This window comes from Gracilinanus agilis, chromosome 3, assembly GCF_016433145.1.
Source record: "Gracilinanus agilis isolate LMUSP501 chromosome 3, AgileGrace, whole genome shotgun sequence".
Taxonomy (NCBI): domain Eukaryota; kingdom Metazoa; phylum Chordata; class Mammalia; order Didelphimorphia; family Didelphidae; genus Gracilinanus; species Gracilinanus agilis.
Genome location: NC_058132.1, coordinates 598,063,366 through 598,075,779, shown reverse-complemented (window position 1 = coordinate 598,075,779; position 12,414 = coordinate 598,063,366). Strand labels below are relative to the sequence as shown.

The following is a 12,414-nucleotide window of genomic DNA, read 5'->3' as shown; positions in this document are numbered from 1 at the left end:
TAAAACTTCAAAGAAAAATGGAAATTGGTCTCAATTGCTGGAAGAACTCAAAAAGGAATTAAAAAATCAAATAAAAAAGGTTGAAGAAAAATGGGGGAAAGAAGTGAAACTAATTCAAAAAGAAAATAATAGCTTAAAAAAAGCAAAATGGATCAACTGGAAAAAGAAGCACAAAACTCCAATGGAGAAAAGATTTTTTAAAAAACAGAACTGACCAACTGGGAAAAAAAAGGTAAAAAAATTCACTGAAGAAAGGAATTCCATGAAAAGTAGAATAGACCAAATGGAAAAGGAGGATCAAAAGGTCATAGAAGAAATTCATTATTTAAAAATTAGATTGGGCAAATAGAAGTTAATGGCTTTAAGAAACAATAAAACAAAATCAAAAGAATGAAAAAATAAAAAAATATGAATCATCATTCAAGATATTTTTCCTTAGAACTCAGAAGATGTAGTGAGATCTGTGATTATTTAGTACCTAAACAAATCTGAGTCTACAATATTTATGGTGAAGAGAAAACACTTATTAATTGAAGAGATCAAAAATCCTTTCCAGCTCTATGGTCCTATGATTTTGCTGGCCTATTGTTTCATGCTCTTATCTCTTTCCCAAAGTCAATAGAATAGTTACAAAAATTTGGTGGCCCATAGCAATTTGTTCTCACACTATTTCTGGAGATTTCTGAGCTTTTAATCTGACAGTAAACTATTCAATGCAAAAAAACTAGAATAGGTAAATTTTTTGAGTTCTTTTTTGGGTAGTTATATAATTTTTTCTCCAAAGTGCTTTTTCTCAATATACTACAGTGAGAACAAACTGCATTCAACATGGAAATTCTTGCTTTTTTCACACCTACTAAGATCAGTCCAAAAAGAAAGGTACCTTTACCCTTAAAAAGGCACCATAAATATTTAAGACCTAAAGCTTCCATCATTGAATAAAGCCTCAAATTGAGACCCACCTTTGAATCCAGGATTTTTAGCTGCATTCACCGCTGCCATTGGCATGTATTCACTATTAGTTTCATGCAAACTAGACCTGCTTTGACTTATCTGAAAAGAAAGAGCATTCCATGAACAACATGTCCCAGTTAGTCTTCATTTCCTAACTTCTGCCTGCCAGCTTTCTCCTCTACCCAACTTTTCCTATGTTTTGATGGAAGTCCTTGCCAAATGCTTGACCCTAAGCAAATAATTTAACCTTTATGTACTCTAAAACAATGTCTTTGCATTTTTCTAAGTTGTAGATCTGTATTGGTATTTGGAGTAGAAGGAAGAAAGTCTACCCACAACTGATTACCCTTCAAATGGTTTCCAACGTTTTAGGAGGGCATCAGATTAGATTTTTAGAAATTATGTACAACTGAAGCCAAAATTAGTTAGTATAAAAACATATGGAAAGTACTGAGTTTAGAGCCAGAAAACCTACGTTTTGTCACTTATGACCTATGTGACTTTGGGCAAATTATTTCACATCTCTGTTATCAGTGTTATATACAAGATGACAACACACTTTTGCATTTTTATAGATGATACTGACCTTGTACTCAATTGTCTTTTCACTCTATATCTATGATCCTAGGTGTTGATTTTCTGCACAAATACCATGCCACTATATCTTTTTTTAAGTGTCATCTTCCTCATTTTTGCCTTGGCTCTCTCTCTACATACCCCCTCCTGAAGCTGTATCCCACACACACACCTTTTTATCCTTTCTATTTTCTCTTCTTCAAAATGTAGTCTAATATACTCAATTGTTACTTTCTATTGGTATAAGGAATATTTGTGTGTTAACAGGAAATTCTTTTATTGAGTGAGGCTCCTGTTCTTTGAATTCAAAGCCACAATGAGCTATGAGGCTAAAACAAATTCAGTGAACCTAGAATGGGCAAAGTCCTCTCCTTGCATCCTGGCTTTCTTCCCTGGTTCAGTTTCAAGAGCTTGGACAGGTAAGTTAGTAAGTTAGACATCTCCCTATCCCACTTATCATGCTGTGAACAAGCCAAAAGGCAGATTTCTTCCCTGAGTACTCTTGCTGATTTATATTAAGGGCTCTTCTTCCCTTCTGATCCAGATGATTAAATTAACCAGGAGCTGCATCTGGAGAGAAGTTGCTCTCATTTTCTTGAATTACTTTGGCAAATATAATTCATCCTTCGCCCTAACAAGCAAATCTCCCTGATATTCCTCAGGCATCTCAGGCCAAAATGCAGCATTTTGTAAAGGATTTTTTTTACAGGAAAAGACAGAACTACTTACCCTTTTTCTTATACAGTTAGAAAATATACCAATTAATATTCCAATAAAACAGAGGGAAAATGCAACTCCAAGAGATAACCATAAGGGCATATGGAAGCAAGATTTTGATTCTAAGATGGGAAAAATGAGACAAATGTCAGGGTTAGGAAAGCAATTTTGAGAATCTTCTTTCTAATACTATGGAGTCACAAGTCTAAAAGCTCGTTAACAGACTCAAGCTATGTTTTTTAAACATGTGATATTCAATAAATGTAGAATAATACAAACAGCTAATTTTAACAACTCAGATACTAAACATACATACACACATGTGCATGCATACACACACAAATATATATATATACATATATATATATAGTGGCCTATGGTTGGTAGATGAGCCTTTTCTATATCTCTGTAAGGAATAAACATTGCATATTTCAAAGTCATTCTTTTTATCTACTCTATTTTGTTAATTTTATGCCAAATGCCAGATTATATTCTTATATTCTTTTTCTTCACAATAACTCACATCCGAGAGGTAGTGTAACCTTAACTTCCATTTTAGAATCTGTGTATTGATTTCCAAGGCAAAGGGCAATAAGGGCTAGGCAATAGAGGTTAAGCAACTTGACCAAGGCCACACAGCTAGGAAGTATCTGAATTCATATTTGAACCCAGGACCTCCAATTTATACACCTGGTTCTCAATTCACTAAGCTATCAAGCTACCTCCCAATCACTTAACTTCTAAGACTGTTGCTGATTTGTATCCTCACACAAGAAGAATCAGAGAGTTCTTTAGTATCTTTCTGGTTGTCACAAAGCCAATTTAAAATTTTCTTAAGAACCTACTATGTGCAAGGCATTGAAGAACCAAAGATAAAAGTGAAGCATTCTCTTCTCCCAAAAAGTTTAATTCTACTGGGAAGAAGCAACATCTATGGGGATAAACAGACGCTAGAATTTGAGGAGGTATTGAGAATTAACAACTGGGGGAAAGAGAAAGCACCTGAATTGAGCTTGGAAAGAAATTAGGGATTTTAAGAGACAAGCAAATGATGGAGTATATGGTGGAGGTAGGAAGACTCAAGAAAGGGAGGTTTTCAGGGCTGGGACTGGAACTTAGGTCCCATAATTCCAAAGCCAGTCCTTTTCCCACTAGATCACCATTAGTTCAGCTAAAAATTCTTGAAGTTTCTTTCTATAATCTAAGTTTTAGGTTCATACTATTATCATTTCAGGTGTGGTGATTATTTTCTTGTTGTTTTCTCAAAAGATATCCAGTTCTTTGAGGGGGAATACTCTTGTTTTAAATCAATCTTACTCCCCATCACTTAATACAACATTTTACACATAGTAGAGGCTTAAGAAGTATATGTAGAAACATTACTGATTATTAGCTTTTAGGGACATGCATTTCAAAAGGGATATATCATTAGGCAACAAGGTAACACAATAGATAGAATACTAGAATTGGGAGGATTTGAGTTTACATCTTGCCTTTAGTACTTATTAGCTGTGTGACCCAGGAAAATCTCTTAACCCCATTCTACCTATTTTCTCATCACAGCAAAAGACATAATAATACCACATATTTCACAGGGTTGTATTGAGGGGAAATTTTTGTAAATATATATATATATATATATATAATTTTATTTATGTACACATAAAGATAGATATTTACAAACCTTAAAGAGTTATGTAAATGCTAGCTATTTTGGATTCTTCACTGTCATTGAGTAAAAATACTTCTATAACTTTGTAATGAAAATAAAATTTAAAATTACCACCTTATGTTTTTCTATTAGAAAATAATTGCAACTTGGGTGAAGCTAAAGGAATGTCAACATCCAAGACTTTCGTTGTGTTGAGACATTTTATATTGGCAAAATGGATATGTGCATGCCTCTTCAACATAATGGTCCCCCCTTATTATTAGAGTAAATCTCCTTTTAAGCAGAATAGATTTTGAGAGCTTCCTTACCATAGATATGTAAATAAGCTCCATTTGGAGTACTGTTCAAGAAAGGAGGAGGATAAGTAACATGTAGACTACAGAAGTAATGGTCAGTGTGGGTGCTGTCCAAGTCAGACAAGAAGAAAATTACACTTGTATTGGAAAGCTTAGGCTGACAAGATTCCATCTCCTTGGTCATTTGAACATCTTGATTATCCTTTTTGAGTTCACAGACTTTTTGCTTTCCATTCCCTTTCAGCAACTGCATTTTAAAGTCCCGGGCAGCTTCTGGGTAGCTGCAGCTCAATTTTAAGCCTCCATTGTAGAATTCAATTACCATTAGCTGTGCAGAGTCATTGAAGTTTTCTGTGGGAGGAAAAACAAAGAAACAAACCCAGTAGCACCTGTGGATTTGTTTTTCTGAGTAATGGTGTAAGGTTATAAGAATAATCACTTTTTATATTTTAGCTAAAGCTAGATTTTTACAAACTCGATAACAAAAAATTAGAATCTTGGGAAACAAAAATGAATGGTTATTAAAAGTAATCTAGTCTTCAAAATAATAAACAGAATTTATTTAAAACTATCAGCAAATATCATCTGCAATGAGGATAAGTTAAATGCCTTCCCAATAAGATCAGGAGTGAAATAGGGATGCCCACTATCACCACTACATTTAATATTGTACTAGAAATGGTAGCAGTAGCAATTAGACAAAAAGAATTTGAAGGGATCTGAGTAGTCAGTGAGGAAAGTAAACTATCACTCTTTGCAGATGATATGATGGTACACCTAGAGAATCCAAGAAAATGAACTAAAAAGCTAGTAGAAATAATCAATAACTTTAGCAAAGTTGCAGGGTACAAAATAAACCCACATAAATCATCAGTATTCCTTTATATTTACAACAAAACCCAGCAGTGAGTTAGAAAGAGAAACTCCATTTAAAATCACTTTAGATGATATAAAATATCTGGGAATCTGCTTGCTGAGACAAATTCAGAAATTATATGAACATAACTACAAAACATTCTTTACACAAATAAAATTAGATTTAAACAATTGGAAAAACATCAATTGCACATGGGTAGGATGAGCTAATATAATGAAAATGACAATCCTCCCTAAATTAATTTACTTATTTACCTATCAAACTACCAAAATACATTTTTATAGAATTAGAAAAAATTATTACAAAGTTCACCTGGAAGAACAAAAGATCAAGAATATTAAGGCAACTAATAAAAAAATGTAAAAGATGGAAGCCTCGCTTTACCAGATCTCAAATTATACTACAAAGCAGTGGTCATAAAAACTATATGGTACTGGCTTAGAGATAGAAGGGTAGATCAATGGAATAGACTTGGAGTAAATGACAGTAGCAAGATAGTGTTTGATAAACCCAAACATCCCAGCTCAGGGTACATCCAGCTCCGCAAATCAGTTCCACCCAGGTTTAATCTAGTCTAATAGGGCAGATAAGAAGCCTTCAGAAGGCAGAGAAGTTTAGTCTCCAACAACCTTCTCCCACCAACTGTGCTGAGAGCAGGTATAAGAATCCTACTGACTCTAATCCCAGGGCAAAGGCTGCAACCATGACAGAATACCTTGATAATAGGGCAGGAAGCATAACTTCTTTCAGTCTCCACATCTTCATCTACACCTTCAGCTTCTTCTGCCAACTGGAGAAGATCTGACCTCAGGGCTCATTAATACTCCATCAACCTAATCTAGTCAATCAGCAGAGCAAAGAAGTCCCTTTGGGACAGAATAGCCCAAACCCACAGATCTAGCTAATAATCAGAGGAGCAAGATTACAGCCAATGAAGGGGGAAAGAAGGAAAAAATATGAGTAAACATTAGAAAAAGAAATTACAATAAATAGCTTCTATATGGGCAATCAACAAACAACAAATGGAACTCTCAGTGGGTTGAGTGCCAGGCCTAGAGACGGGAGGTCCTAGGTTCAAATCTGGCCTCAGACACTTCCCAGCTGTGTGACCCTGGGCAAGTCACTTGACCCCCATTGCCTACCCTTACCACTCTTCTGCCTTGGAGCCAATACACAATATTGACTCCAAGACAGAAGGTAAGGGTTTAAAAAAAAAGAAGAACAAATGGAACAGAGGAGGGCCAAGGAACATGAAGCAAAAATGCAGAAACTTAAGTGAATTTGACTCAGGCTGGAAGAACTCAAAACACAATTTAAAAAATAATTAAGAGAGGCTGAAGATAATTGGGAAAAGAACTTATAAAGTAAAATAAGTCATCCAGAAACAAAGACACATGAGCTAAAATAAGAAATATGGTCTTGAAAGCCAGAATTGACCAGGTTGAAAATGAGGCAAAGAAAGTGAAAGATGACCTACAAAGAAAAACAGACCAGAAGGAGGATAAGCAAAAGGCCAGGAATGAAATTCAGTCTTTAAAAATTAGAATCCAACAACTAGAAGCAATAGACTTCACAAGGTAGCAAGATTCTATAAAACAAAATCAAAAGAATAAAAAATTGAGGAAAATATAAAAGGTCTCATTGATAAAACTATGGACCTGGAAAATAGATCCAGAAGAGACAATTTAAGAATTATTGGACAATTGGAAAATCATGACAAAAGAAAAAACCTGGACATCATTCTATAGGAAATTATCTAAAATACTGCCCTAACATTCTTGAACAAGAGGGGAAAATTGAGATTGAAAGAATTAATAGATCACCTCCTGTATTTGATTCCCATATGACAATGCCCAGGAATGTTATAGTCAAATTCAAGAACTATTAGATCAAGGAAAAGATACTACAAGCTGCTAAGAAGAAACCATTCAGATATCATGGAAACACAGTAAGGATAACACAGGACCTGGCTGCATCCACACTGAAGGACAGAAGGCATGGAATATGATATTCCAGAAAGTAAGGGAACTAGGTCTACAACCAAGAATTAACTACCCAGCAAAATTGACTATATTCTTATAGGGGAAAGTATGGTCATTTAATAAAATAGAAGACTCCCAAGCATTCCTAAAGAAAAGACCTGACTTAAACAGAAAATTTGATGTCCAAACACAGAACTCAAATGAATCACCAAAAGGTAATTAAAAAAGGGGGAAAAAACCTTTCTTTAAGGGACCCAATAAGTTCAAAAGATTTGTATTCCTATAAGAAAAGATAATATTGATAACTCTTAAAAATTATTATTATCATCAGAGTAGCTAGAAGAAATATATAGTTAGAGGGAACAGTGACAAACTGTATAGGATGAAATGTCAAAATATACCATATATATATATATACATATATATATATATACACATATATATAAGCTAAAAAAGAAGATAATACTAAGTGAAATGGTAAAAGAAATAAAATAGAGTAATTTTATATTTCATAAAGAAACACATGGGGGAGGGGGAAGAAGACCAATATAATGGAAGGGTAAAAGAATTTAGAGACAATCTCCAAGAAAATTTTAATTGTTATAGTGGGAAGGTTGAATCAGAAAGATTCAAATGGAATGAAAACCTCCAACTCCAAATTAAATCATCATCATCATCAACAACAACATCATCATCAAAATCAACATCAACATCAGCAGCAGCATCAATATCATCATAATCATCATCAACATCAACAAAAATATCTAACTATCCATCTTTTCCTGGCCAGGAAAGATTTTTGCTAGGTGGCCTAACCTAATAGCATACTATGAAGCGTACTGAATGAGAGTCAAAAGACCTAAACTCTAGACTTGATTGCCACTATGTATCCTTTAGGGGCAAAAAGAAAGCCTTCTTTTTCCTGGACTCAGTTTCCTCATTTATATATGAGTGAAGTTTACCTGGACTTTGCACTAAGTTAATCAATTAAATCAAAGAATAAACTAGGTGTAAACAAGAAGAAAAAAAGAACTTAAGTTTTTTGATGGAACAAAAAAAAAACACTTTAAGTTCATGCCATAAGAGGGTCATTTGAACTGTACATGAGTATTTCTTCTTGAGAAGGCTTGCTTAATTAATTAATTAATTTTAAAAATATTTTTATTTTTATTTTGAATATTTTCCCATAGTAACATGTTTCATGTTCTTTCCCTCTCCCCAAGCCCACCTAATCCCCCTTAGCTGATGCACAACTCCACTGGGTTTTACATGTATCTTTGATTAAGACCTAATTCCATATTATTGATAGTTGGACTAGAGTTATCATTTAGTGTCTACATCCCCAATAATATTCCCATCAGTCCATGTGTTCAAGCAATTGTTTTTCCTACGTGTTTCTACTCCCACAGTTCTTCCTCTGAATGTGACTAGTTTTCTTTCTCATAAGTCCCTCAGCCTTGCTCTGGATACTTGCATTGCTGCTGGTAGAGAAGTCCATTATGTTCAATTGTACCACAGTGTATCAGTCTCTGTGTACAATGTTCTCCTGGATCTGCCCCTTTCGCTCTGCATCAATTCCTGGAGGTCATTCAAGTTCACATGGAATTCCTCTAGTTCTTTGTTCCTTTGAGAGATACCACAATTTGTTCAACCATTCCCCAATTGAAGGGCATTCCCTCATTTTCCAATTATCTTCAGAACTCTTCAAGTTCTAGAAGGCATATCTCATGAAGAGTGATTATACTATTCCGATTGACTTCAGGGAACAAGACCAGTATTAGTGGATGGAAATTGCAAGGAAAGACATATTGCCTGGATGAAAGAAGGTAGAGGAAACTTCCTAAAAATGTCCAAAAATGGAGTGTCCTATCTCAATATATGGTAATCTCTCCAAATTGGAGGTCTTAAGAATAGACAACAGGTGTTTGTCTAACCATATGTCAGATATATTGGCATGCAAGTAGAATCATTCATTAAAGTCTCTAATTGCCATCACCAACTTATAGAAATGATGTCAGAAAGAAAATCCAGAATCAGTGCACATCCACATTGATGGTCTTGCTATAAATGTAATAGGACAATTTAAAGAAGTTGCACTTAACAAATACCTGGCTCACAGATTATCCTTCAGGAAGAAGTAAATGAGTTTGTTTCATTGTGTACTGGAACTAACAAGAACCATCATTTCATGGGGCACTTGGCCATATCACTTTACAATCCTCAGGGAGATTTTTTTTTAATGTCAAAGATAGCTATACCTAACCTACAGACTGATGGGGAAAAATTCCATGAAGAATTTGACAAGATCCCTCAAACCAAGACAGCTAAGGAGTCACAGACAGAATTATGGCAAGGAATCTACCAACCTACACATTCCCAAAACAGATCTATATTCTTGAGGATTTTGGCAAGCCAATTCACTTAAATCAATAATTGGAAGGATGCACAGGAATAAATGAAGTTTTATTCAAATGATAAATAGTATCCATTTAAAACTATCCACAAGTATTATCTGTGATGGAGATTAGCTAGAAGCCCTCTCATTAAGATCAAGAAAGAAGCAAAGATGCCCATTATCACTATTATTATTCAATATTATATAAAATGCTAGTTAAAGCAATAAAAAAATTAAAGGAATTCAAACAAGCAATTAATAAACAAAGTTATCTTGCAAATGAAAAAAAGATACTGGAGTCATTTGCCATTTCCTTCTCCAACTTAATTTACAGATAAGGAACTGAGGAAAACAGGGTCATGCAGCTAGTATCTGAGATCAGATTTGAACTTATAAAGATGAGTCTTCCTCCAAGTCCTGTACTTTATCCACTAAACCATCACATTGCCCTCAGTTAGTGAATGTCTGTGTAGACGCACTCAAATATTTGAGGGGACATAAACTTTCTTACTTTTCTGGATACTCTGGAAGGTTAGGGGTCCTATATGTATCTATATATATATGTATGTGTGTGAAAGTACGCATTGAGTATATGAGGTGTTCAGAGAGGACTAGCATCTCTAGTATAAAGGTTTGCTTAGCCCTTTTCAGAGCTGCTCATCCATCTTTGGTTTCTACCTTTCATCCAACTCTCACCTATAGCTCCAAAAAACTGTAGCAGACACAGCAATTATATCTCAGAAAAACTGTCTCAGCAGACAGGCTAGAGCAGGTTGAGAGTAATCAGTAGACCTTGAAGTCATCTATGAGTTAGGGAGATATCCACCCCAAACATGTAAAGACTTTCCCTGGCAGAATGGAAGGAAAGGAACAATTTTTTTTTCTCAACAGTCATGAATGAGGCTGAAGCAGATTAGACTTCGAGCTTGACTGGACATCAAAGTGACCAAGGTCATCCACTGTATCCCGGGCTATTGCCAGTGTTAAAGGGATTTTCTTAATCTCTCCCTCAGTCTCTTTAAGAGACAGAAACAGAAGGATTTCTAAGTAAGAACTAACAGGTGTGTCTGTGAGAGAGAGAGCAGAAGATTCCATTACCCAGGAGACAAGGACATATAAGGAAGGAATCAGTTGACAGTTGGACTTTTGCCTCTGGATCCCTAGAGAGCAAGAGGTTGGTCTGTCTGAGTTTTATTCCTGACAGTTGAAGGATAAAACCTTATTTAAGGAGGTCATGGGTGAGAGTTGTTTATTAATATAGATAGGTAGTTGGTGAATCTAATTTAGGTACAGTAAATTAGATTAGGCCTGGTCCGGCCAGGCAGAAGAACCTGTGCTTGAAGACAGAGTAGTGTTTTTTAGAAATTTAAATTAGGATTAGGAATTTAGGTATAATGATAAGGTATTAGAGTAATAATCTCTCTTTCCTCCTTTCTATTTTTTATCTGCACTTCTTTGCAAATTAAACTAAATGTTTTATCAAACCACTCTCCTCACTTTTGTCAAACTCCTACCAATTAACCTTTACACCAGTCATCCTAACTTTTGTCTTGCCACTGGATTTTGGATGACTTTGGAAGAGAGAGTGAAGTTAACAACTTTGTTCAACTCTGCTCATTTAAATCTGATTCATACACAAGCCAAGATATCATCCCATGTTATCACTGGTCCCCTTCAACACAAAAGATGAACATTGAGTCACTATAACTTAGGATTTCACTATTCCTTACTTAGATCAGTCTTTTATTGGTTAGTCTCTCCTATCTTCAATCTATCCTCACAACTGCCAACATATTCTTCCTATCACAAATGTGACAGGGGAAATCATACTCTCCTGTTCAGTGGAGTCCTATTACATCTACAACAAAAGGCAAATTCTTCGTTATGGCATTAGAAATCCTCCATGATATGGTTCCAACCAAACTTTCCTGGTTTATTTTTCATGGTCCCTAAATTTATCCCATCAGTTAACTCCATGAATTTGCACATTATTCTTCATTCCTTCATAGTTCTTTCTCTGTGGCTTGGGAGGAAACCAAAGCAAAGACAGTCCATCATGGACTATACCATGTATATACTCTTTTGTCAACATCACTGTTTCCTTTAAGATTTATCTTAGCTCCACCTCCTCTGAAGTCTTTTCTGATATTTGCCTCTCCCACCTTTTTTCTCTCTGTTTCTCTCTGCTCCTCTCTCTCTCTCTCTCTCTCTCTCTCTCTCTCTCTCTCTCTCTCTCTCTCTCTCTCTCTTTCTCATTTCCTCCATTACTCCATATTTTTATTTATCTATAAATATTGAATATTTTATATCTCCAGTAGAATATAAGAGAGATGCAGGAATGGGTTTCCTTTTCGTTTTTTATCTCCAGACTGTTGTGCTTAACATATGATAGGTGCCCAACAAATGTCAATTATAATTGAATTGAATTGCATGGTTTGGTCAATATAGTACTAATGTCAAATTTTTATCTTCTTCTGTCTGCGTGTTTGAGAGTATGTGTGTCTAACTTTTTTGTTTCACAGGGTTAGATAGGTTAATTCTAACCCCCTTTTAGAAAATTGAATCTCCTAGTGACTTTAGAATAGTGGCCAAAAGCCACAAAGAGATCTGAGAATACAAGTGGGAGCTGACACCATACACACAGAGAAAAACAGATTTTAGTGCCCTTTGTCTAAAATAGCTGTCAATAGCAGTGTTCCTCCTTTGAGATGTAACCTATCTTTAAAAATCTAACATGTGACCTATAGCCCTTCCTACATAGTTACATTTATAATCCATTCTTTTTGCCTCAGACTTCTTGAAAGACCTCAATCCAGCAGAGATCTAACCTGACATTAATGCAGCCTTCTTTTTCTGGGTTGCTCTCTCTGCTATTTTGTTCTCAGCTTCTGATTTACCCTCCAGATCAAGGAGTATGGGTTATGATTAGTGGACACCTGACAAGC

The 12,414-nt window shown here is 35.2% G+C and overlaps 1 protein-coding gene across 1 annotated transcript in view; it reads right to left on the bottom strand.

Annotated features, from left to right (window-relative positions):
• Positions 1-912: 912 nt before the first annotated feature.
• The window catches only part of ICOS (inducible T cell costimulator), a 48,078-nt gene continuing 36,576 nt past the window's right edge, over positions 913-12,414 (bottom strand). The window contains exons 2-4 of the mRNA XM_044669412.1: positions 4,228-4,566; positions 2,260-2,369; positions 913-1,053 (exon numbers count right to left, since the gene is read on the bottom strand). Of these exons, the coding sequence (XP_044525347.1) occupies positions 913-1,053; positions 2,260-2,369; positions 4,228-4,566 (590 nt within the window). The remainder of the gene's footprint in view (positions 1,054-2,259; positions 2,370-4,227; positions 4,567-12,414) is intronic.